Source organism: Conger conger, chromosome 10 (assembly GCF_963514075.1).
Source record: "Conger conger chromosome 10, fConCon1.1, whole genome shotgun sequence".
Classification (NCBI taxonomy): Eukaryota; Metazoa; Chordata; class Actinopteri; order Anguilliformes; family Congridae; genus Conger; species Conger conger.
The window spans coordinates 11557851-11585701 of NC_083769.1; the positions used below are offsets into that span (position 1 = coordinate 11557851).

At 40.8% G+C, this 27851-nt stretch overlaps 1 protein-coding gene and 1 long non-coding RNA gene across 2 annotated transcripts in view; both read right to left on the reverse strand.

Annotated features, from left to right (window-relative positions):
* LOC133138660 (Fc receptor-like protein 5) overlaps positions 1–25487 on the reverse strand; it is a 48099-nt gene extending 22612 nt beyond the window's left edge. The window contains exons 1-7 of the mRNA XM_061257595.1: positions 25380–25487; positions 24858–24893; positions 24254–24541; positions 23834–24127; positions 23583–23712; positions 10560–10576; positions 6215–6436 (exon numbers count right to left, since the gene is read on the reverse strand). Coding sequence (XP_061113579.1) covers positions 6215–6436; positions 10560–10576; positions 23583–23712; positions 23834–24127; positions 24254–24541; positions 24858–24893; positions 25380–25410 — 1018 coding nt within the window. The 5' untranslated portion in view covers positions 25411–25487. The remainder of the gene's footprint in view (positions 1–6214; positions 6437–10559; positions 10577–23582; positions 23713–23833; positions 24128–24253; positions 24542–24857; positions 24894–25379) is intronic.
* Positions 20218–23165, reverse strand: LOC133139295 (uncharacterized). Its single transcript, XR_009709804.1, has 5 exons — positions 22893–23165; positions 21854–21949; positions 20914–21119; positions 20687–20752; positions 20218–20488 (listed from the first exon to the last, which is right to left on the reverse strand). It is a non-coding gene; the product is annotated as an uncharacterized LOC133139295 (long non-coding RNA).
* Positions 25488–27851: the final 2364 nt, after the last annotated feature.

Consider the following 27851-nt stretch of genomic DNA (forward strand, 5'->3'; position numbering starts at 1 on the left):
TACCCATCTATTGGTCCGAACCTCACCTTTACAGGGACACCTGGTTGTGGGCCTTGATTTTTAGTTCTGACTTGATCTCCTACCTGTAGGGGGCACAGAGGAGCGGTATTTACTACTGGTCTCCCTGTTTCTTTGGTTTCATATTCCCTTTGGAACATTTTATAAAAGGCCGTGTGTAACTTCCTATGCCCCATCTGTACAGCTGCTTTTACTCCAGCAACGGCTGCTGCTACTTCAGCTTTCTGTGCAGTTCCTATCACAGAAAAAGCTTTCCTGTCGAGTTCCTCTGTATCGCTTTTAATTATATATCCTGATTACCCATTTGTTTAGTCTTACTTCCATCTGAAAATATAGTTATCCTTTTTCCTTCTAATTGAGGATATTGGGGAATCGTTTCTTGATCCTCTACATACAGTTCGGGTAATTCTTCTGTCTCATATTCCCAATCTGTGTTTAACAACATGGCAGACCAGGCATCCCATCTGGAGTTATAGGCTCGGGCAGTTTCAATGTCCTTTTTCATGATTCCTTTTATTGCGGGTAACGAGGTAACAATTACCGTCTTAGCTCCTTGAGCTATGTTCATCATCTCGAGCTGATATTTTCTCATAAGAGTTAGTATCTTCTCTTCTGCAGTATATTTTATTTCTGTCGGTGAAAAGGCAGAGGTGTAATACGAAATGACCTCACCTCCATCATTTGCTAGAATTACAGACCCTATTTTTATCCCTGCTCTCAGCTCTACTCTGAGTTTTAATGTGGGATTTCTAGCCACGGTTATTTTGGCTTGGCTGATACCTTTGACCAGTCTCTCTAAATTTTCCTGATCCTCTGCCTTCCATTCAAATGGATCTCGCTGTAGCACTTTGTAAATGGGTTGAGCTCGTGCTTGATAGTCAGGGACATGCCCTCTCACATAGTTACATAATCCTAAAATTTGTTGCAGCTGTCGCTTGCTTTTGGGTTGTGCAATTTGACTAATCTTATTTTTGAAACTTTCCGCTAGGGCTCGTCCCTCCCCTATTTCAAATCCCAGATAGTTTACTTTGTTTCGCCCTATTTGACTTTTCTTTAGGGATATCAGTAACCCATGTTCCTTCAATCGTTTGAGAATTTTCGCAAATTGCTGCTAGATGCTCTTCTTCAGTGTCATGAGAGAAGAATATATCATCAATGTATATCATACAATCAATACCTTCAAGGATTCTTATAATTTCCACCTGAAACACATTTGGGCTATTACAAAAACCCTGTGGGAGCCGTGTCCACACATATGCCGTGTTCTTAAACGTAAATGCTGTTTTGGCTTGATTAGCTTCATCGATTGGTACACTCCAGAACCCATTAGCTAAATCTAGACATGTTTTGTATTTTAGTGCCTGTATCATTTTCAAACTGGCTGACAGGTGAATCATTTGTCTCCTATCGGGTGTGGTGACGCGGTTCAGTGCCTTATAATTAATCACTACTCGAAAAGTGCCATCTGGTTTGCCCACGGCTTGTAACGGGCTATTTGTTATAGTTGAAGTTACTCGCTTCAGTACCCCCTGTGGTTCTAATTCAGCAATATTTACCACCAGCTCCTGGATAGCTGCTGCTTTTACAGGGTATTGTCTTTGGTATTGATGTATTCCTCCTTCTATTGTGTATGGTTTCATATCGATCAAACCACATTGATTTTTACCTATAGCATATTTGCCTTGCATTAACACTTCTTTCAGCTTTTTAGGGTCGCAGTTAGTTAACTCAATCTGTTTGTTAATTTCATCAGCTATGCATATCGATCTATACCAATTTATCCGTTTTAATAATCCTAGTTGTTTAGCTGTTGGAAATCCTATTATGTTTATGTCTCCTCCTATTGCAGGTCCAAATGGCCCTTTAACTTTTTCCATCAACTGCATAGTTCCACCTATTCCCATTACTATCACTTAATTTCCTGTTGACTCCAGGTCTGAGCCTCCGGTTACCATATCTAGTTGGGCGCCAGTATCGATTAGGTACTCAACTCCATCAATCTGTACATAGGGTAGATTATCTTTCTCAACTATTGTGTAATGTTTGATCTCTTTCCCAGGGAGGCTCATGCCCTTGTCAATTTCCTATTGTGGGGCCGTCTGCCGGCGTTTTTCTAAAGCTGCTTGTCTCTGGGCCCGGATTTCCGCTCTCTTCTCCACTGTAAGAGCAGCCCACTCCTCGTCAGAGTATTTTTGATATTGCGTTCTTTTTGACCCTGGGTCTGATCTAGCCTGAGCGGGTGAGGAGCCTTCCCTTCTCCTGAGATGTTCAGGTATTGGGTTTGACAGAGTTCTGGGTGCAGAGGGGGTTGCTGTCCCTCCCTTTTCTGCCTTATCTTTTCTTCCTTTTTCTTTTTCCTTCTTATCAGCTGCCCTTTGAGTGTAGTATTTTGACACTCGATCTGAGCATTTCACTGCTTCTCTCATTTCTGTCATAGTGCTTCCTTCGGGGAGGGCCAGGAACCTTTCATGTCCAGGCCTGTTTCGTGTAACCTCGATTAGGGCCTCCTGCAACTGAGAGGCGGGAACAGTAGCAGCCAGGTCATTAAAAACATACAGAAGGCTGCTGCCTTCTTTTAGGCTTACTTTTGCATCTCTTAATGCTGAGATTAGCCCCTGATTTAGATGATATCCAGCTTCTGCCAACATCTCTTCCTCTTCTGCATCAGCATCATATACTCCTGCTCCAGTCCTGGCCCACCACATTTTTCGAGCCATTACTGAGGCCCCTGCTTTGGTCAGTTTTTGTCATGTTCTCCGCACATAAGCGTCCATATCCTCCCCTGGACGTGGATCAGGAATGGCTTTGATTTCATTAAGTACATTGGTGCAGTTGTCTATCTGACTCAACAACTCACCAGTTTGAAAAGGGGCAAACTTGCTCATCTGAATTCCCTGAGGTGTAGAGTGTCGGTATTCTTTTTCCTTTTCGTTTGGGCCTAAAAATTCCCTACTAGGTATTTCGACTGTATCTAGGAATCCCACCCTCGTTCTTTCTCTTGTTCTTGATCTGGTTTCAGGTCTTTTCCATATTTTCTCGCTAGGAGGTTCAGGGGGTCTTGGATCATAGTCATACTCCATTTCTTGAATATCATAAGGTAGGCAGGCGTTGCCTGCTATATCTTCCATCTGGATCTCTTTCCTCTATGATTGGGTTATCCATGGCATCTCTAACTACTCCTCTCAGGTGGCTGTATCCTCCTTTGACTGCAGTTCTTATTACCCTATCAGTGTAGCCGGCCAGTCGCATGTCTTCCTGCTCAGGTAAAGACATAAGCTGTAGGGCCTGTGTCTGAGGGACTACTATCTTCCCTGTCACCCGGGAAAGTGGCCCTACGCTCCTGATAGGGAGGTCTTCGGGATAGCCACATCTTCGCTGGGTTCGGAGAGGGTACATAAAGCTTCCCCCTTCTGCTATAATTGGTCCTGGTTCAGGCTCAGCCGCAAAGGGTCTACTAGCTTCACCTAAATCATATGATTTTCTGGACCTAATTCGGCCCTTCATCCGCTGAACAGGGATTGTTTGCCACACGTTAGCCAGTTCTGGCTCGGAGTCCTCCTCTTCATCTGTATGTGGGTATGGAGGAGGTCTGTTCGTCTGTATAGGACCCCAAGGTCCATCTGCTCCCCTTCTTTGTGGTTCGGGTGATCCCCCAGCAGGCCCTCGTGTCCCACCAGAGTCTCTCCCCTCACCTGAGGGCTCACCTGAGGTCTTCCCACACTGATCAGTGCAAGTGGTGCCGTTGGAGGTGCAGGCCTTGCCCCCTCATCACCCCCTCTAGGGGTTGGGCCTAGGGGGTTTGGTCTTTGTAGGGATTCAGGGACTCTTGAGTTTGGATTTAGGGGTGTGGAGGGTAGTAGGGATTCTAATTGCCTGTTCACTGTGTCAGGTAAAGGTTGTGGCCATGTTAATCCGTCGTTTGGATCAGCAGGGGGAGGATTAAATGGAGGGGGTGGTGGTGGTAGTGGTAATACGGGTATGCCCCTAGGCTTAGGCCCTTCCGGCCCTAGCGACGATGGTGGCAGTGATGGATATGGAGTCCCTGGCCTTACTAAGGCCCCAGGCTGCAATCTGCAGGGGCCTAGCTGAGGATCCTCATCCCACTCATCTCCGACGGGGTCAGATCCTCGTGCTCCTGCAACCGTGCTGGTAGGATTTATGCGGCTCCTCTTTCCTTGTATGAGTGAATGCCATGGAATCCCCTCCCAACCAGGGGGATGTTCAGAACGATCAGGAGGAGGCGCCGAAGGGGCTATTCCATCCCAGTCTTCAAGGTCTTCTCTGAGCCCTGTCATAGAAATCAAGGAGTCCCTCCTCCGGCCTCCGGCCCTTCTGGAATCGCCTGGCCCTCCTAGGCCTGGATAGGCCATATCCCAGATTTCATTTAACAATTTTCTTTCTACTTTATCTGTCGGTTCAGTGCCTTTTTCAAAGTGCTCAGCTTGCGTTGCGTATTGAGAAGGCATACGATATGGTTTACAGCCTCGATACAACCTCCCCATTTCATCCTCGGTGCGATTCCATATTATCAGGAACACGGGGGAACCAATGGAATTGACATTGACAGCCTGAGCTACCCCCATTAACGCCTCTAAGCTATCTTTACTACTGCCACCAAAGTTCCCACTCCCTGCTAAGGTTGTGGCTACTATTCCCCCATCCCCAATTGTCTCTGAGGCTCGTATTAATCTCATATAGTAACTGTACAACAGGGCCTTCGATCTAGTAGGGTGTTGCCCATAAGAGGGCACATGACTCAAAATTGCAGTTATATTTGGACCCAATTGAGCGGGATGTACATCTGCTGCTTGGGAGATTATCACCTGACGTGCCGTATCTTGTTGAGCCAACAGTAATCTCCGTTCATACCATCCTCCCCTTTGATTATGCCGATCTAATATTCTACTAATTGCCCATGACACACCTGCACCAGCACTCTGGCCAAGGTTGAATGGATCCGCTAAGTGCAGCGGCCAGGGATATCCCACGAGGCTAGATCTTGCGTGGACCCCCAGACCGAGGGAGATTGGTGGTGACTTTCTTCAATTTTCTAATAATTGCTCCAACAGTTGTTAACTTCTCACCAAGCTGCTTGCTTATTTTCTTGTAGCCCATCCCAGCCTTGTGCAGGTCTACAATTTTGTCCCTGATGTCCTTCGACAGCCCCTTCGACAGCTCCTTTGTCTTGGCCATGGTGGAAACGTTGGAATCTGAATGATTGTGTGGACAGGTGTCTTTTATACAGCTACATAACGATGTAACAAGTTGACACAGGTGTTTTGGGTAATGAGTTGAGATTAGGAGTGCTTCTTAATGGAAAACTAACTGGTCTGTGGGAGCCAGAATTATTGCTGATTGGTAGGGGATCAAATACTTATTTCATGCAAAAATACGATAATACATTTATAAAATGTATATCATGTTGTTACTGTGGAATATTTTGTGATATTCTGTCTCTCAATGTTAATGGGCAAACCTACAAAATCAAGCAAGGGATCAAATAATTATTGCTCCCACTGTATATATTTGGGTACAATGGCTATTTCACTGGATTTAAGCTTTTACTTGTCCGTGGTCTTAATGATTAATTAAACTTACGAATATTAGTTGTTTTGAAGCCTGCACTGATGAGAGAGTAGTACGTTCTGTCCGTCCTGTTTCCTTGACATTTGTATTCACCATCATAGGAGCCATTCCAAAATTCCACTGTGTGCCTCTCCCCAGTGTGCTTTACTGAGATCAGTGCTCCGTCTCTGTACCATATGTAGCTCCAGTTGGCTGAGGTTCCCTGAAGCTCACATCTCATTATTAGACTGCCATCAGTGATGATCAAGAAGATCTCCATCCATCCATTATCCAGGGTCACTGCTGCCTGAGGCTGAGCTGCAAGATCCCATAATGCTTATAATCCAACTCAACGTGTTATATGTCAAAACCAATATCATCAATTGAGTCTGTAATCACAAAGCCTTACACTACTGATTAAGAACAGAAAGTTACTGTAGCTGGAGTGTCAGGTTTCTCTCCCACATGATACTGAAATAATGACATTCCTCTTCACATTGGTGAGATTTGTTTTTTTCATTATAAAAACACATCAATCAAACCCACATTCTTCTCATGTAATAGTTCTCACCAGATATGTCTAAAGTCATAGGATCACTGTAAAAACGGTTGCTTCCAATTGCAGCTCTACACCGGTACTCTCCACTGTGGGCCAGAGCAGCAGGGCTGATGGTGTAACTGGACCCTTCAGACTTGCTTGTGTTGGGCAGAGCTGTTCTCTGTGTGTCTTTGTACCAGAGATACTCCCAGCCAGCAGGATCTCCCCCAAACCCACAGCTCAGGGTGACACTCTCTCCTGTGTACATCTCTCTGCTGGGGGCATTCTGGGTAATAACAGGCTTTGGCTTTCCCTCTGATAAAAGTAAACGTGTGCTTAGTTTTAATTTCTTAGCATTTATACATACAAGATCATATGCTTAAAGACAGGAGAAAAACTCACCAGACACATTCAACACAAGTGATCCAGGGAAAGACTGGATAACAGGGTTTTGTCCTCGTTCACCCTGACAGAAGAACTCTCCACTGTCTGACTCTCTCACAGAGTGCAGGATGTGCCTTTGTTGGCTTTCAGTACTGTGGGCACTGGTCCAATGGTCGAATGGTCTCTTGGTTTTTCTCATCCATGAATATCTCCAGCCAGACCCTTTCCTGATGTCACAAGTCAAGGTAACGGTTTCTCCTGTGAACATCACTGAGGCTGGGGGATCTGTGACTACGACAGCCTGAGGACGAGTAGCTGAAATGCACATGGGAATACAGAATGGAATTTGTTTCATTATTTAATTTCATAATGTTTTAAAAACATGAAACACTATTTGAGGGGACTAGTTTTCATTACACAATTTACCAGATGCTGTTATGTTATGAAAGTTACTGAAAGCTCGGTCTGTCCCATTTGCAACTACACACTGATACATTCCACTCTCTCTTTCTGTCACAGCATCCAGGACCAACACAGAGCCATCACCACTGGAGCCTGGAAGTTGTGTTAGGCCCCCCAGTCTGTGTCTGATCCAGTAAAATGTCCACCCCTCAGATCCATTAAACTGACAGGTGAGATTAATCGTGTCTCCAGGGAACACAGCTGACCATGGAGGATTAGCAGTCAGATGAACCACCGGACTGGACTGTGCAGCTGAACAAGTTATAACAGAATGAAATAAGTGTTTAACAATGAACTGTTTGCTTTAATACACTTTAATACTAAATTCAATTTAACTACATAACATTTTCTAAATGCAAAACTTTCCTAATTGTATAATTTTCCTCATTACTTGCATTCCTTATATTGTAACCCTTCCTGTCTCTCAGAAAGCATGTGTTTTGTGAAGTTCCCATGATATTTTTAAATTCTGCTTTATAATTGCTGTGTGTTTTCCACAAAACAAATGAATGGTAGTTATGTCCCTGCCAAAGCATAGATATCTGTACCTGTCTGTTCATCAAAAAACAGCAATGCTGTTGCATCTGAAACAGAGAGAAAGCAATTGCCATGTCTGCTCCAGGTTGAAAAAAAGTTGACATTAAATTATTTTATTGTTTTCATATTGAAAACACACATTTTAATTAAACAATACACTGTCTATTTTTGAGTAGCTAAAGGATTACATTTTTCATGCAAAAATTTAAATAGATAAACTCACACCAGTTAATGTTAGAGTCGATTGTTCAGACACAAGAGACAGATAAGTTTGAAAATACATGTTGCACATTTTCAGAAAGTTAATTGTAAACACTGCGTTTTTATTTCAGAATATTGTTCAGTGAAATTAAATTAAAATGAAAGCAGTCACAACTATACACTGTATGCCTTATGTCCAAAGCAATATTATGAATGTATTCAGGTTTTCCACAACATAGCCATTTTTGTAATGTCCCACATACTACATATTATACCTTTTAATCATCATTCTTTCATGTTAACAAATAATTATTCTTTGAAGTCGCATTATTAAAGTTCTTCCACTTACAGAGCAGAAAAGGACACTGTGTGCAGCTCCATTCTGATTACTCTGCCTCAGCAGAAGCCACAAGGTCTATTTAATAATTACACTCATTAGACTTATTTTTTTAGACTTCTACTGCTGTAGCCTATCCACACAGAGTTATGGTGTTGTGTGTTCAGAGATGCTCTTCTGCATACCACTGTTGTAACTTTGTTTTTTGTTACTGTCAGCTTTGACCAGCCTGTTAATTCTCTTCTGACGTCTCTCAATAACAATGCGTTTTTGTCTGCATAACTTGTTACATCCCTAAGCATTTATGTCTTCTTGCTCTGCTGTCATTTTGTCTTTGTGTTTTTTTTCAGCCAGTCCAGCAGGAGGCTTAATTGCTGATTGAGCCTGATTGGGGGGCCGGCCCGATAAAAGGTGCCGGCTAACGTCACTCCAGGTGGTTGGCTCACTTTGGGGGGGAACTTCGTTTCCGGTTTTTGGCTTCGTCGCAGCTGACACGACACGACACGCCACGCTTCGGGCTCGCCCTCGCCCTCGCCCAGCCTCTCCTGCCATTCTCAGAGTGAGAGGCTCGGAGCGAGGCCTGGAAAATTGGGTGGCTTCGTTGCGGCCTTCCGGCTTCTTTTTGATCTTTCGTTTTGAATACTTATGTTTTTTTGTAATTATAATAAATTGATGATTTTTTAAAGTTATCCTCCGTTGTCTGCCGTTTTCTTGCCCTTGCTTTATTTCGTAATTTGTTATAGTTTCCTGTCCCTAGCAGGGAACGTAACATAACTGCTGTTCATTGGATGTTTTTTGTTTTTTGCAAAATCTAGTTAGTGTGCATGAAAATCCCAGGAGATCAGCAGTTTCTGAGACCAATCTACAACCAACAATCATTCCACGGTCAAATTTTTTCCCCATTCTGATGGTTGATGTGAACATTAACTGAAGCTCCTGACCCATAGCTATGTGATTGTATACATTACATTGCTGCCACACAATTGGCTGATTAGATAATTGCAAATTGGTGTAATAAAGAAAAAATGTTTCCCAAACAGTGCTCAAGTGTATATTGTTCATTAATTTTATTTATTGAGAATAATGGTGAGAGAGGGAGAGAGAGAGAGAGAGAGAGAGAGAGAGAGAGAGAGAGAGAGAGAGAGATCCTCAGATTGCCACTGACAAACCGTGCCCTTGCAAAATTTATTGCAAATTACTTTTTTGTGCATTGCCAGCCTGCCCACTATACATACGGTTCTGTGCAAAGGTTTTAGGCAGGTGTGAAAGAAAATGCAACAAAATGCTGAATATCTAAATCAAATCAATATTTGGTGTGACCACCCTTTGCCTTCAAACCAGCATGAATTCTTCTAAGTATACTTGCACCTTCTTGCAGACAGACCTCAGAAAACCATCATTGGATGCAGGCATTGTATTTGTCTCATCTTGCCTGCTGCATTTCCTCTTTGTGTGGAAACTGAGGTGATCTAAATAGACCTCCTGGCCTCTGCTGAGGCAGAGTGAGCTGCACACAGTGTCCTTTCTACTTTGTAAGCAGAAGAACTTTAATAATGCGAATTCAAGCAATAATGATTTGTTATGATGAAATGAGAATGATGATAAAAAGGCTTAATATGTAGTATGTGGGACATTACAAAAACAGCTTTGTTATGGAAAACCGGAATACATTCATAATATTGCTTTGGACAAGAGTCACACAGTGTATATTCGTGACTGCTTTCATTTTTATTTAATTTCACTAAACAATATTGTAAAAGAATTGCATTGTTTATATATATTTTTTTTTTTTCTTTTACATGTATTTTCAAATTTATAACTGTCTCTTGTGTCTGACCAATCATACTCAAACATTTGGATCATTCTCCACCATTTGGAGTTAATCAATTTAAAATATAGGGAGTGAAACTATCAAGAACACTTAGCTATTCAAAAATGGAAAATGTTCTGTTTCATGAAAATCCACTCAATAAAAATGTATTTGTGTTTTCAATAAGAAAATAATGAACTAATTTCATGTCAACTTTTATTCACACTGGAACAGACATGGAAATTGCTTTCTCTCGGTTTCAGATGCAGCAGCATTGCTGTTTTTGGGTGAACAGACAGGTATAGATATTACACTCTTTCAATCCATGCTTTGGTCAGGACATAATTACCATGCATTTGCTTTGTGGAACACACACAGTCATTATAATCCAGAATTTAAAAATATTAAGGGAGCTTTACAAAACACATGCTTTCTGGTTGACTGGAAGTGCTACAATATAAGGAATGCAAGTAATGAGGAAAATGATACATTGAGGAAAGTTTTGCATTTAGAAAATGTTATGTAGTTAAATTGAATTTAGAATGTGTATTTTCATTGATACTATGTATTAAAGCAAACTGGTCATTGTTAAACACTTGTTTCATTCTGTTATAACTTTGTTCAGCTGCACAGTCCAGTCCGGGGGTTCATCTGACTGCTAATCCTCCATGGTCAGCTGTGTTCCCAGGAGAGACGATTACTCTCACCTGTCAGGATATTGGATCTGAGGGGTGGACATTTCACTGGATCAGACACAGACAGGGGGGCCTAACACAACTTCCAGGCTCTGTGTTGGTCCTGGATGCTGTGAAAGAGAGAGAGAGTGGAATGTATCAGTGTGTAGTTGCAAAAGGGAAAGACCAAGCTTTCAGTAACTTCCATAACATAACAGCATCTGGTAAATTGTGTAATGAAAACTAGTCCCCTCAACTAGTGTTTCATGTTTTTATTTTTGGCTTCATAAAAAAAATATGAAATTAAATAATGAAACAAAATTAATTCTGTATTCCCATCTGCATTTCAGCTACTCGTCCTCAGGCTGTTGTAGTCACAGATCCCCCAGCCTCAGTGATGTTCACAGGAGAAACCGTTACCTTGACTTGTGACATCAGCAAAAGGTCTGGCTGGAGATATTCATGGATGAGAAAAACCAAGAGAACATTAGAGCATCTCACTGCCCACAGCACTGAAAGCAAACAAAGGCACATCCTGCACTCACTGAGAGAGTCAGACAGTGGAGAGTACTTCTGTCAGGGTGAACGAGGACAAAACCCTGTTATCCAGTCTTTCCCTGGATCACTTGTGTTAAATGTGTCTGGTGAGATTTTCTCCTGGAGATTTTCTTGTCTTTAACCATATGATCTTGTATGTGGATGAATCCTATCTATATTTATAACTGCTAAGAGATTAAGACTAAGCACATATTTACTTTTACTTTCATCAGGGGGAAAGTCAAAGCCTGTTATTACCCAGAATACCCCCAGCGGAGAGATGTACACAGGAGAGAGGGGTAAATATGAGCCAAGAAGACTCAAGGCACGGAGGTGTAATATAAGCTACACACCACGCGCACCAGCCGCTACGCGCGCAGGCACCTGAGGTCGTCCGGCCAACAACTAGTTTATGGCCGTGCAACACAGGACACTAGCGAACGTGCCCGACAGGGTTCTGCCTGCCTAACAAGCGCAACCAAACAAACTTCAAACAGGCAAAACAGCAGTGACTGTTGCACCTACAAAGTGAAGAAAGAGTCACTGTTTATCTGGTATTTTATAGTTAAAATCCAATCGGAACATACATACAGCGAAACGGTACATTACCAAACAATCCGTGGAATTCTAAGCTGCGTGAGTTGTTACTTCCGTGTTTCGGAGGAGACTCCGCAAACAGACGCATCTTAATGAATGAATTAGAAGAGAATGTAACGTTACTGTCGATGAATGCAAAGTAATTACAGCTATAAAAATATAGCCCACCTACCGAAATCAGGGGACACAGCTAAATCCCGACAAATTACCCAGCAGACAAAGGACAGCAAGCTGCAACCAGAGCATTGCGTTAGTCTGCTGTGTTCTTAACCCAGGCAATATTATCAGGGGGGAAACAATAGATGTTTTCTTACCTCTCGTGGTAAGGCAGGCAGACATGAGAGAAGAGGACGAAACAGGAAACAGGAAATCGATCAGAGAGATCTAAGGGAGAGAAAGGAAAAACATTAAAAAGAAATTGGTTCAACAGGTGAGATCCTGCCGGTGCCACTCCCCCCACCTCAATTACTGCACTATTAGGGACAACAGCGAGTCTAGCTCGCCTTGTCACATAAGGTTAGTGGATTTCAGACTCAATTAAGGATATTGGTTTTCATATATAACATGTTGAGCTAGATAAGCATTATGGGATCTTGCAGCTCAGCCTCAGGCAGTTGTGACCCTGGATAATGGATGGCTGGGGATCTACATCACTGAAGGCAGTCTAACAATGATGTGTGAGCTTCAGGGAACCTCAGCCAACTGGAACTCCATATGGTACAGAGACGGAGCACAGATCTCACTAAACCACACTGGGGAGAGGCACACAGTGGGATTTTGGAATGGCTCCTATGATGGTGAATATAGGTGTCAAGGAAACAGGACGGATAGAGAGTACTACTGTTCTATCAGTGCAGGCTTCATACCAACCAATAATAGTATGTTGAATTCATAATTAAGACCATAGACAAGTGAAGGGTTAAATCAATTTAAATCATGTTTCACTTATTCTTATTAGTTGACCTGTTTTTTTAAAGATGTAAGATAGAAATGAGAAATGTTAGACTGAATTTCTTTATTAGTTTCACTTTAAGCTCATATGGGAATTGTATTTTACCCAATCTCGAGAAAAACGATCTACGCAACGTCATCTTGATGTCCATAAAGTTTGGGACAAGGACTCATCAATTGTACTCAATTTCAGGATGAACATAACCTCAAATTAAAGCTGACAGTCTGAACTTTAACTTCAGTGTTTCATTTCAAATCCAGTGTGCCAAAGTAGAGGCCAAAGAAGAGAACTGCCCAAATACGTATGGACTGGTTTTATTTATACAGCCTTTGCTCTGCTTTATGAGCGATGTGAACCAGTTTAGATGGCACTGTATGCAAAGACATGAGGCTGAATTTGCAATATGAGTATCCATTTGAGATTCATTCGTTTCATTTTTTTCAAAAACCTGGTCTCAGTTGTAACTGGCAGCTGGTCAACCTATAATCATTTTGTTGACTCCGATGATATATACAGTAACGGAGTCACAAAATAGCAACAATAATCTGTGTTACAATATTGTACATGAAATGCATGTCCATGCAGACTAAAATCTGTTGAAAAGTTGTGAAATGCATCCAGTTTGCATTACGGTAGCCCTTGACATCTTTCAGGCCGTGACTTCTTTGTTTTTTGGTCCCTCAGTTCACCATGCTGTGGAGAATGTTGTTCGCATCTGTGTGGCTGTGGAAGTCCTCCTCTTTCCGTCAGTCATAGTCTGTCTCACCTTCCAGAGAAGAGAGTCAGGCCAGGACATGGTGCACAGTGAAGAGGAAATGGCAGAACAAACTGCAGATGCCTGACCACACAGTGTGGTATGAGGTTTTTTCTAGCTTTGCTAAATATTACAAGACATATGTATCACTTATTAAAAGTAGATCTGCTAGAACGTATATAATTATGTGCATCATAGGGGCTTGAGAGCTAAATGTAATATCTTGTATTCATTCGATTCTAAATATTGTAATTTGAAAACATAGCGTTCAATTCGCTTTTGCATGAATTTCCAGCTCGGGTCTTGGGAAACTTCTGTTACTGGAGGGTAGACAGTGTAACAATATTAACTACATATTGTTTCATATTTTTGCCATACTATATGTGCTCCCACTTTTTCATTTTCAAAACAAGTTTATGTACCTTGATATAATGAAAGATGTTATTCATCTTTTTTCTCAGATGAGTATTTCAATTGAATGTAGAAATTTAGCATGCTGTCGCTGTCGTGCAAATACCTTTGATGTCATTTCTTCCATACTGGATAAACACACATTGGACTTTGAAACCCAGCTCAAATGAGTCCTGTGTATAAACAATGTTGTTTTGATCAATGAAAAAAGAGTCAGGTATTTGTGCTTTAAATCAATAAAATACATGTTTCTCCATGTACAGCAAATCCATGTCTCTAGAGGTCGTATGTGTATATTAATTTTATATGAAGAATATGTGGGTAATCTAATCATATGCATAGCCTGACATTAGCATGAGAGAGTTAACCATCAATGTTATGAGTTTGCATATTGCTGGCATAAAAACATTGATAAGAAAAACAGCTTGAAGCTTGCTGCAGTTCACTGCATACTGCTTTAAGAATCACCTCAATGTGGTTCTCAGGGTCCTCCCCCCAGGAAGTTTGAACAATGCAATTTCCAACTTAAGAGTTTGACTCAAAGATTTGGGGGGACTTGTTATCTTCAATTCCACTAAATTAGTTTTGTTACAAAGTTATTTCCCACCATACAGTAGGGTAAGCAGGCCTACTGTATGTTTAGTTAGATTTTAATGTGTGTTGTAGGCTACCTCTGTAAACATTACCAGCAACAAGATTACTGGACTAGCTGGTGTCACTGCTGATGGCAAAACATACAATTCCCCCCTCCCTTTGTCATTGCTGTATTTATAGACCTCAGGCTGTTTCTTCCAGTTTAAACAAATAAAGAGGAAGAAACTCAAAAAAACTGACCAGACCGTGGGCAGCTACGTTTTGAAGCAACCATCAATGACGCTCATATACAGTGGGAGCAATAATTATTTGATCCCTTGCTGATTTTGTAGGTTTGCCCATTTACAAAGAATGGAACTGTGTAGAATTTTAATCATAGGTACATTTTAACATTGAGAGACAGAATATCACAAACTAATCCACAATAACAACATCATATACATTTTATAAATGTATTATCGTATTTTTGCATGAAATAAGTATTTGATCCCCTACCAATCAGCAATAATTCTGGCTCCCACAGACCAGTTAGTTTTCCATTAAGAAGCACTCCTAATCTCAACTCATTACCCAAAACACCTGTGTCAACTTGTTACATCGTTATGTAGCTGTATAAAAGACACCTGTCCACACAATCATTCAGATTCCAACGTTTCCACCATGGCCAAGACAAAGGAGCTGTCTAAGGACATCAGGGACAAAATTGTAGACCTGCACAAGGCTGGGATGGGCTACAAGAAAATAAGCAAGCAGCTTGGTGAGAAGTTAACAACTGTTGGAGCAATTATTAGAAAATGGAAGAAACACAAAGTCACCGCCAATCTCCCTCAGTCTGGGGCTCCACGCAAGATCTTGCCTAGTGGGATACCAATGATCGTGAGAAAGGTCAGGGATCAGCCCAGTACTACACAGGAGGAGCTTGTTAATGACCTGAAGGCAGTTGGGACCACATTCACGAAGAGAACCATCAGTAACACACTACACCATGAAGGATTAAAATCCTGCTGCGCGCCCAAGGTTCCTCTGCTGAAGAAGGCACATGTACAGCCCCGTCTGAAGTTTGCCAAAGAACACCTGGATGATCCAGAGGAGGCTTGGGAGAAGGTGATGTGGTCAGATGAGACCAAAATATTTGGCATCAATTCGACTCGCTGTGTTTGGAGGAAGAGAAATGCTACAGGCCGTCTCTATGCAGAGTAACAATGAAAACCAGCAGACCCCGTTGCTCTCCAGGACCAGGGTTGGAGACCACTGGTCCAACCTGGTCCTCTCATCATTCTTTGTTATGGTTTAGCTCCTCCTGCTCCTGCTCAAATGTGTCTGTCAGACTAGACACATTGGGACAAGAGACAAGAGCGAAGGCAACTGTGAATATTAAAAGCGTGCAATTATCTGACTCCTTATTTTCTACCAAATTACCATTTATTAATATTACATTTCTGCATCACATGAAGTCACTTGCTCATTAAAGGTGGCAATCTGGATTGTTTCCAGTCCCATACCTTTATATAAAAGCTGTTTATAAAGCCAATATTCTTACCATTTTCTTGGGTAAAAGAGCTGCATCCTATCTGGGCATCAAATCTTCAAACAGCAATTGTAGCCAACAGGTTCCTCAAATACATTACTGGTGTTAAACCGCTGATTTTCAATTAATTTCAAACAAGATTTGTCTTTTCTGATGGCCGTTAACAGGTAATGCACAGCAGACATTACATTACATTACATTATTGGCATTTGGCAGACGCTCTTACCCAGAGTGACGTACAACAAAGTGCATACCCATAACCAGGGATAAGTTCGCTGAAAGACCCTAGAGGGAAGTACAATTTCAACTGCTACCTGTACAACAAAGATAAGGACGAGGGCCAATTAATTAATTTTTTTTGAACAAAGAAAAACGGAGCAAAAGTGACCAAAGTTAAATATCCAAACACTAGCCAACTAAAAATACAGAGTCACAGAGACAACAATTAAGGTTCACAGGGAGGTAGGGAGGGATGGGGAGAGGTGCTGCTTGAAGAGGTGTGTCTTCAGCTTGCGCTTGAAGGTGGGGAGAGATTGTACAGTTCTGACCTCAACGGGGAGTTCGTTCCACCACCGTGGAGCCAGAACAGACAGTAGTCGTGAGCGTGAGGTGGAGGTTCGGAGAGGGGGAGGTGCCAAGCGGCCTGTGGAGGCTGAACGAAGAGGTCTGGCAGGGGTGTAGGGTCTGATGATTTTTTGTAGATAAGCTGGGGAAGACCCTTTAACTGCTTGGAAGGCTAGCACCAATGTTTTGAATTTGATGCGAGCCATGACAGGCAGCCAGTGGAGGGAAGTAAGCAGGGGGGTGACGTGTGAGTATTTGGGAAGGTTGAAGACCAGACGAGCTGCTGCATTCTGGATGAGTTGGAGGGGTCTGATGGCGGACGCTGGGAGGCCAGCCAAGAGGGAATTGCAGTAGTCCAGGCGGGACAGGACCATCGCTTGGACCAGGAGCTGGGTCGAATAGGGGGTGAGAAAGGGGCGGATTCTCCGTATGTTGTATAGGAAGAACCGGCAAGACCGGGTCACCGCCGCAATGTTCTCGGAAAGGGACAGTCTGCTGTCCATCACCACGCTGAGGTTCCTTGCACTGGGTGACACAATTCTACACAGTTCCAAGTGGGCAAACCTACAAAATCAGCAAGGGATCAAATAATTATTGCTCACACTGTATGATTTACGATTTTCAAAAACTGAACTGTACCCCTGGCAAAACAAGTTTCAGCCCTTAAGAAAATGAACCTCACAGTTTCCTGTTGGACTGCACTCAAAGCTATGGGCTATAGTGGTACAAGCCTTCACACAATGACGTTCCTGTGTCTGCAGCCTTTACCCACCCGGCACTGTTCCCTGTTGTTTCTCTCACTTCCCCATTCAGGGCCTATTTCTTTCAGAATTATACTGCTTTAGCTCACAATCGCTGAAGGGGTTCTTAGCCTTCCAACCCAAATAATATGTGATTAAAGAGCCGCTGTTGATGAGGGTCAGACAGCACACAACAGATAGTTAATGTGAAACACCGCAGGGCTTTCCCCTGGTTTGTAAAAGCAGAGTGATGCTCTGGCCCTCCTGTTCTGCATTCTGAGGCATTAAAATGGTAAATGAACTGCATTTATATCACACTTTTTTCAAGAGCACTTTACAATTGATGCCTCTCATTCATCCATTCGAACACCAACGGCGATTGGCTGCCATGCAATGCACCAATCAGCTCATCGGGAGTCTTGCTCAGGGACACTGCAACACACCCACGGCAGAGGATTGAAGCAGCAACCCTCTGACTGCCAGATGACCGCTCTTACCGCCTGAGCCAATGTCACCCCACCCACAAACAAGCTTTCAGACAGAAAGGTTTAAGAACCAGAAATGACTTAGGCCAGTGATACAAGTAATCTTGAATCTTATTTTCTCCGAACAGCCTTTAATGGCTTCTGAAAAGGGATTACAAAATGCATCTATTCTATGAAAAGAAACTTCAAAAGAAAATGAATATTAACAATTAAAGATTAATCTTTCACTTCAAGATTTTTGACTTCATATATAAACATAATATATAAACAAACTACTTGAAGAAAGACATACAATGCAAAGTCCACACCAGTAAAGGTATTGGACGTGCAGCCACACTGGTGCCTGAGGTCTGAGAAGGTCTGTCATCCTCTCACAAAGAGCTGGGTCTACATTTTAAAAAGTCAAGCTAAGTTTTGAAACAGCTGGTAGCTGGTTGACCAGTTCAGACGAGTAATGGGCAGTTTGGCTCTCTCCCCAAGCACTGAGATCTGCCCGCCCCACTCCTCCTTCATCTCCTTAGACTTAGACAGTGTCCAATGGATACTTACCAGACCAGTTCAGACCAGTTTAGCTGGGTGACCAGTTCAGACCAGCTCCCAGCTTGAAATGGTTTGAGCAGCTGAAGCTATGTTTTGAAACGGCTGACAAGCTACCAGCACTAATTGGTTTATAAGTTAATGCGCAGCTAGACCATCTTCATGACCAGCTTGACCAGCTCAATTTTCAAGTTAGTCAAACTGGCATAGCTGGATTTTACATCTTGGGAAATTGAGATTGAGTCCATTGGGGAAAGTGATTGCATATTAAAGCATTTTCAGTGATGAAATGCAATTTACTCAATAAGCAAACTCATCTTGATCATGGTTATTACACTTTCTTTGTACAACAATCAGAGATTACGCTTTAGCCTATATGCCAATTCTATAGAAGACATTGCCTGTTGCCTATAAATAATAATTTGTGGTAATTTTTTGTGGTTATTTTCTGATATGCAAAGTTTGTGGGGGAAATATGTCTGTTAAAACTTAGTTCCGGGTAGATAAGGTTGAGGAATGTGAATAGCAGGCAGTGTTTTCTGTGTCATAACCGAGGTCTGTACAGGTCATGTACAGCCGCCGATGAGCGTCTGGTGTTTATATTAACTAACGTTAGCTGCCAATAGCATTTGTTAAGGACATAAGCAATACAATTAGAAGTTCGGGTTTCGTTTACTTACATAGTTAACTAGCTAACGGTTTCTACACAGCTCTGGTTCAGTCGATTTTTAAATAACATTACTCGCGAGTGGCCACCCGGCACGGTATCTTAGCGACCTTTGTTTACAAACTTTCTGATTTCATCTATGGCTTTCAACATATCTTTGAATTTGAATTGAATATATAGTATATTCATCAAAACACATTCCACTAGTTTAATTTTCCACATAACATCCACATACACTATCCAAATCATATTGAGACGCTGTAAAAACTGTAAAATATACAGTGAGCTCCGTAATGTACATTTGGCTCTGTACCCCACAATTTTAGATTTGTCATCAAACAATTCACCTGTGGTTCAATTCACATTCTCAGCTACTTTAAAAAGGTATTTTTATTTTAGTTTCACCAGGAATTACAGCTCTTGTTTTACATATGTAGTCCCTCCCATTTCAGGACACCATAATGTTTGGAACAAATGACTTCACGTGTTTCTGATTAGTCATGTGTGTTCAATTGCTTCCTTAGTGCAGGGAGCTAAAAGAGAGCTTTCAGTATTGAGTCCAAGGCCAAACCAATATATATCTAGTTCTGCTTTGGAAATGGGAACACATACACATACACATACACATACACATACACATACACATACACATACACATACACATACACATACATATATATAGTACTCTGCAAAGGTTTTAGGCACGTGTAGAAAAAAGCTGGAAAATAAGAATGCTTTTAAAAATAGAAATGTTAATAGTTTATTTTTTATCAATTAACAAAATGCATGAACAGAATAAGTGAATGAACAGAAGAAAAATCTAAATCAAATCAATATTTGATGTGACCACCCTTTGCCTTCAAAACAGCCTCAATTCTTCTTGCTATACTTGCGCAGTTTTTGAAGGAACTCGGCAGGTAGGTTGTTCCAAACATCTTGGAGAACTAGCCACAGTTCTTCTGTGGATTTAGACAGACTGTCTCAAAAAAAAAACCTAACACAGAGCTAAGAATATGTCTTGCTAAGAGAACCCACAAAACTGTGGCCAAATCTCGCAGATCCACACGGTAACTTCTGCAGATTCGGACACCCCCAACACTGCTGCTCTGCAGCAAATGGCTCGGAGCTGCTTACACAGAGCCTAGGCAACAGAGACCTTAATATAGAGCTCACACAGCTAAAAACCATCAGGGGTAATTAAGCTCAGAGAAACCAATGTGTGGGAGCCTGTCAGAGCAGAACTGAGCACACCGGGCTGTTGGATGGTCACTTGTCAGCTGACGCACAGCAAAGAAGTGGGAAGAGAATTCTAGAAACATGCCACGTACAGTGGGAGCGACCTTTTGTACCTTTAATTATTTAATACATTATCATCAAGTCAGTTCTGGAGACTGCTTCAGAATAGGAAATGAATAGAGTGATGCAACAGCATATCATTATTTAATGGGCAACATGGTGACCTTAAATTATATAAGCTATCTAAAAATATAGTATGACATAGTGGGATATACATATAGTATGATATAGTATATTCCCTCACATATGAAGGTAAGACTGAGTGAATATGGATTCCCGTGTCCACTTATAGAACAGGACCTGCAATCACAGTGCATGCAAGGATTATGCCAATATTTAAAAAAAAATGCCTGATCAGTAACGTAATATCAGTCACAGCACTTTAACTAATAAGATTAACAACTCTCATGCAAGAATAATATAAGAAATCAATCTATACAATCACAGAGAATGATTATGAAAAATCACTGAATTAATCACCGTTCATTTTAAACTTACCTTGGTTTAATGGTGTTAACGGAACAGCTGAGTAGAAACCATGCTGGCCGATGACTGCTTCAGAACCTATTGCCAATAAATCAGAGCGGTTGAGGGAAAACATTGGAAGAACATATGATCTCAATAGAGTAATGTATAAATAAAGACAACATGTGTGAAAATATCATGGTTTTTAGTTCAGTGCCAAGGTAATTTGTCAATCCCAGGTGTGGAATTTGAATTTTCACCTTCAATTTCTGTAGTAAGGGGTATTTCCTCATACACAGCAGTTGGTAATCCATGATCTGGAGAAGAGAGGAAAAAAATAATTCAACAAACACTTGGCCCGCAGTGTAACAGGAACAGAACAATCTATTCTCACCTGCATTTATGTAACATCCATTTAACCTGGAGTAAAACTTCTCCCCATCAAGCTGATTTTTGATTTGAACTTCTGAAATTGCAAAGATAAATCATGACACACCAGCAATGATAAACAATGACACACCAGCAATGATAAACAAGGACACACCAGCAATGATAAACAAGGACACACCAGCAATGATAAACAATGACACACCAGCAATAATAAACAATGACACACCTGCAATGATAAACAATGACACACCAGCAATGATAAACAATGACACACCAGCAATTATAAACAAGGACACACCAGCAATGATAAACAATGACACACAAAAGTGTGACTCCCTGATGGGCCATAGAGAGTCCAACAATATATATTTATATATATATAAGAATACATAAATGTGTTAATAGATATAATAAATGTAATACTGAAATAAATAAAATAATCTAAAAAATGTGAATTAATAAATCTGGTGATATAGAAATATATATGTACGTACAATTAATTCATGAAGTTATTTCTATTCATTAATATAATAATTTATAAAAGATTTCCATTCTTTTTTATTCAATTATTTCCAGAAATACAGTACTGCGCAAAAGTCTTAGACACCATAGATTTTTTAAATAAAATGTTGGTCCGTAATCTGAAAATGTAAAAAAAAAAAAAAAGGAACATACCTTATTCAATTCATTGTGCATATATTTACATTTCTATACAAAATGTTCAGTTTTACTTGCAATGCTGATACATTAATACATTGTTAAAGTGCATAGCCTAATGTATAGCTGTGGTAAAAGAGTACTACTACACACCTGATTTCCTGTATTTCTTAAAGCATTTGACTGCCAGCACCACCAGGCTTATGAAAATGATGACTGAACCAGAAACACCCACAATAAAGTACAGCCCTGCAGTGGAGGTAGAACAGGAAGATGTAATGAGACATAATATCATCTTTTTAATGTTTTCAAAACATTAAAACTAGATTCCAATCCTGTACCAATACAGGATTACAAAATCAGCCTTGTGTATTCATGTACAGTATAGTGCCATCCAAAATTGTTCATAGCCCTGATAAAGATCAGCAAGAGCAGGCAACAAGCACAGAGCAAAAGGTCTGAAGGATTTTAGTCAGTGATCCTCCCCATACTGTATGATCACCAATCTCCTGAAACACTACATAAGAGGGGCAGTAGTGTTATCTTTACAAAGAGGGGATGCGCAGAGCACTGAATAGTCCTGACACCTATCTCTTTGGGGCAAATACATCAGTATAAAGTTATATGATCAAGAAGGGACATGAATGATTTTGTAAGAGATTGTGTTTCCCCTTTTATTGTGGGCCTTAATTGTCAAAATATACAGTCATTCAGATACGGATTGGGATTAAAAACAAAAATAATGCAATCTAACACATCTCATTAATAGTGACAATGGGCCTCATGCAAGAACCACTCGTACAAACAGATTTGTATTTTTTGTTCTGTAGAAACAACATTTACGAGTGGTCACGACCTGTCCTACGAATCATGTAAATACGCATTCCATTCATTTCCTCTGGAGAGGCTTGCAGTGCAGAACCTTGGCTCAAACTTTAAAACTATGCATTGCAGATCAAATATTAATCATTCAGCAACTGCATTGCTAATTTCTTGCCACAAATGTTTAAAAATATATATGTTCGTGGACTGTTTACGAGTCCTTCGTATGAAAAAAGAAATAGGAATGTATGATAAGATTTAAAAAATGTTCTTGCATGAAGCCAGTTGTGTTATACATTAGGGTACAATGGCTATTTCACTGGATTTCACTTTTTACTTGTCTGTGGTCTTAATTATTAATTCAACTTACGAATATTAGTTGTCATGAAGCCTGCACTGATGAGAGAGTAGTACGCTCTGTCCGTCCTTTTTCCTTGACATTTGTATTCACCATCATAGGAGCCATTCCAAAATCCCACTGTGTGCCTCTCCCCAGTCTGGTTTAGTGAGATCTGTGCTCCGTCTCTGTACCATATGTAGTTCCAGTTGGCTGAGGTTCCCTGAAGCTCACACCTCATTGTTAGACTGCCTTCAGTGATGTAGATCCCCAGCCATCCATTATCCAGGGTCACTACTGCCTGAGGCTGAGCTGCAAGATCACATAATGCTTATCATCCAACTCAATGTGTTATATGTCAAAACCAATATCATCAATTGAGTCTGTAATCCACTAAGCCTTACATTACTGATTAACAGCAGAAAGTTACTGTTGTGTTTCAATCCCACATGATACTGAAATAATGGAATTCCTCTTCACATTGGTGAGATTTGTTTTTTCATTATTAAAGCACATCAATCAAAGCCACATTCTTCTCATGTAATAGTTCTCACCAGATATTTGTAAAGTCAGAGGATCACTGTAGTCTGAGTAAAAAGGGTCTCTTCCTCTTGCAGCTCTACACCAGTACTCTCCACTGTGGGCCAGAGCAGCAGGGCTGATGGTGTAACTGGACCCTTCAGACCTGCTGCTTTCAGTGTTGGGCAGAGCTATATTCTCCGCCTGTCTTTGTACCAGAAATACTCCCAGCCAGCAGGATCTCCCTTAAACCCACAGTTCAGGGTGACATTCTCTCCTGTGTACATCTCTCCGCTGGGGGAAGTCTGGGTAATAACAGGCTTTGGCTTTCCCCCTGATGAAAGTAAACATGTGCTTAGTCTTAATTTCTTAGCATTTATAAATATAGATAGGCTTCATCACATACAAGATCATATGGTTAAAGACAGGAGAAAATATCTAGGAGGAAAACTCACCAGACACATTTAACACAAGTGATCCAGAGACAGACTGTATAACAGGATTTTGTCCTCGTTCACCCTGACAGAAGTACTCTCCACTGTCTGACTCTTTTACAGAGTGCAGGATGTGCCTTTGTTGGCTTTCGGTACTATGGGCACTGAGACTCTCCAATGTTCTCTTGGTTTTTCTCATCCATGAATATCTCCAGCCAGACCCTTTCCTGATGTCACAAGTCAAGGTAACGGTTTCTCCTCTGAACATCACTGAGGCTGGGGGATCTGTGACTATGACAGCCTGAGGACGAGTAGCTGAAATGCACATGGGAATACAGAATGGATTTTGTTTCATAATTTCATTTCATAATGTATTATGAAGCAAAAAATAAAAACATGAAATTCTAGTTGAGGGGACTAGTTTTCAATTACACAACTTACCAGATGCTGTTATGTTATGGAAGTTACTGGAAACTTGGTCTTTCCCTTTTGCAGCTACACACTGATACATTCCACTCTCTCTCTCGTTCACAGCATGCAGAACCAGCACAGAGCCATCACCACTGGAGCCTGGAAGTTGTGCTAGGCCCCCCTGTCTGTGTCTGATCCAGTAAAATGTCCACCCCTCAGATCCAATAACCTGACAGGTGAGAGTAATCGTCTCTCCTGGGAACACAGCTGACCATGGAGGATTAGCAGTCAGAAGAACCCCCGGACTGGACTGTGCAGCTGAACAAGTTATAACAGAATGAAACAAGTGTTTAACAATGAACAGTTTGCTTTAATACATAGTATCAATGAAAATACAGATTCTAAATTCAATTTAACTACATAGCATTTTCTAAATGCAAAACTTTCTTAACTGTATCATTTTCCTCATTACTTGCATTCCTTATATTGTAACCCTTCCTGTCTCTCAGAAAACATGTGTTTTGTAAAGTTCCCATGATATTTTTAAATTCTGGTTTATAATTGCTGTGTGTTTTCCACAAAACAAATGAATGGTAGTTCTGTCCCTGCCAACGCATAGATGTAATATCTGTACCTGTCTGTTCACCAAAAAACAGCAATGCTGTTGCATCTGAAACAGAGAGAAAGCAATTTCCATGCCTGTTCCAGGTTGAATAAAAGTTGACATTAAATGATTTTATTATTTTCATATTGAAAACACACATTTTAATGAAACAATACACTGTCCATTTTTGAGTAGCTAAATGGTCTCGATAGTTTCACTCCCTACATTTTTCATGCAATATTTTAAATTGACAAACTCACACCAGTTAATGTTAGAGTCGATTGTTCAGACACAAGAGACAGTCAAGTTTAAAAATACATGTTGCACATTTTCAGAAATGTAATTGTAAACACAATTTCACAATATTGTTCAGTGAAATTAAATTCAAAAGAAAGCAGTCACAACTATACACTGTATTATGAATGTATTCAGGTTTTCACAACATAGCCATTTTTGTCCCACCTACTACATATTATGCCTTTTAATCATCATTCTTACATGTCAACAAATAATTATTGTTTGAAATCGCATTATTAAAGTTCTTCTACTTACAGAGCAGAAAGGACACTGTGTTCAGCTCCATTCTGATTACTCTGCCTCAGCAGAAGCCACAAGATCTATTTAGCTCACCTCAGTTTCCACACAAAGAGGAAATGCAGCAGGCAAGCCAGAGACTAAAGATGAGACAAATTAAATGCCTGCATCTAGTTATATTATTCACCCTACCAAGACAGTTTCCCTTTTAGGGTCATCTTCTAAGATGGTGGAAAACAACCCTGTTCCTGGAGATCCGCCATCCTGTAGGTTTCCTTTACGTTTCCTGTAATTAGGCACTTGACTGTATACTAATTAGGAGCTCAACAAGATCTCAAGCTGTAGAATGAAGCGTGCTTTGTCAAGGATTGAGTGAAATCTAATAGAACATTCTATTACATTTCAGTTATTTAGCTTACAGTTGATTTGCTTAAGCAGGGGCCAATCCCCCCTGGGGCAATGTAGTGTTAAGGACCTTGCTTAAGGGCATTTAAAACCATTGTGGATAAATGTTGTAGTTGTTTCGAGCCATAGTGGATCATGTAGTAGTAGAAGTAGTAGTATTATATACTAATTAAGAATTATATTGAGTTTGGGTGTGCAGCCTCTACTGTAATTATAGACTCGGTTTTGAAACCACCAACCTCCTGGGTCCCAGTCAAGCAACTTAGCTACTAGGCGACAGGCTGCCCCCGTTAGATTCAAATGATTATAGTTGCCTATCAAACTGTTCTGACAGTAATGTGTTTATCAGGGGCAGCTATAATTATACCGTATCTCACAACACTGTCATCTTCAAGGTTACCCACTGACCTGCGACTTGAATTCCTACTAACAGAGAAGTTGTTTCTCTTACAAGCAAAGAAAGGATTGTGTGATACAGGTACGATTTCTTCATCACACCATATAAGGGCATATACTGTATGTTAAAATACAATGACTATAACTGAAATATGAAAGTTGCAGACTCCCCTTAGATGGCTGACTGCATAACCAAGGTCAATGGTCAAACTGGCAACTGTGTGTGTGGCGAGTGATTTCATCAGCTGAAACAGTTGGGAACATTGTCCATGGCTTTTGATTGATTTGAAGTTAATGCTATTTGCCAAAAAAAATCTATATATGGGAATATATTTGAATTGCTACATCGGAAAGAGCCCTGTGAAAGCCAGACCACTTCAGTAGTTTCACTTCAGCATTTAACTTCTACAGCCATCACTGTGGTGAGGTGACATTTCAGCTGAGAAAAGGCACCGGCTACAAAATCTATGCTGCATGAAAAAACTTGAGTAAAAAGCAATGTATCTGTGAGCAATGCACTTCTCGTAAAATTGATTTCACAAACATTGTGAACAGAAGTAATATCTAAATCAAATCAATATTTGGTGTGACCACCCTTTTGTAAATTCGGGGACTGGCGGAGAGCCAGGAGCGACTAAGGGTAATCCCTTATAAGCGGACACGCGAACGTGTTCGCCCCAAAATCCCGGGAGGTAAAGGAAACAGAAAATAACCCGGAGACAACTTTGTACTTTTAGACAAAATAAAAGTACAACCTAGTATAAAACACTAGGCAAGCAAAATAAATAACCTTGAGACCAGTGGAGGCTCCTCCATAGAGGTGGAGGAGGCCTGGCCTCCCCAATAATTTGAGAGAAGAGAGAGATTAAATATATTAAATATATTAAATATATTTATTTTATTATTTATTTTAACAAAAAACATATTTTTTATTTCTTATATTCATATTATTTTAGTTTTGTTCATAAATCTAAATTTTCCCATGGCTAAAACCCAATATTGCAATTGTAAAGCAACAGGCCAGATTTCCCTATCAGTTTGTATTAAGGGAGGCCAGGCCTCCCCTAGGAAATGAGATTCTCATAGAAGTCAATGTAATGCATTTTTTTTCATGCCAATATGTGATTGGCCAGATCACTGAAAATGGGTGGGCAACGGAGGCCTGGCCTCACCATGCATTGTGTCCAGGGCTGAAAGATTGACATTTTGTTCGTCCAATCACATGCTACTGGTTCATTTGGAATCAACTATCCTTTCCTTTCCTATTCAACACAGAAGCCATTTTGAGAATTCGCTAGTCACTTCAGTCAAACAAACACTCGCCATAGTGGCTACGAGTGTCCTATCAACTTGTGCTTTTCAGGAAATTTAGAGAACACCCCTGGCTATCATCCCTGGAGTTTATACCTCATTTGGCAAACACTTTTGCTTAAAACTACCTCGGAAGTCGGCGAGATTCTAGCGCAATTTGAGATCTTGGGCTGGAGATATGCAGATTCCAGATACTAGGCAGTGAGAATGACATTCAATAGGTCATGTTAGACACCATTTGGGATTTATTGAACAGTTTTATTTTTAATGTAGTCCATTTCGTTTTATTACAAGTCAATTTAATAATCTTCCATATCAAATTACCGAATTGTTGCTCTGTGAGGAAATTCACTCTAAATACGAATAGAGTGCTGCCCT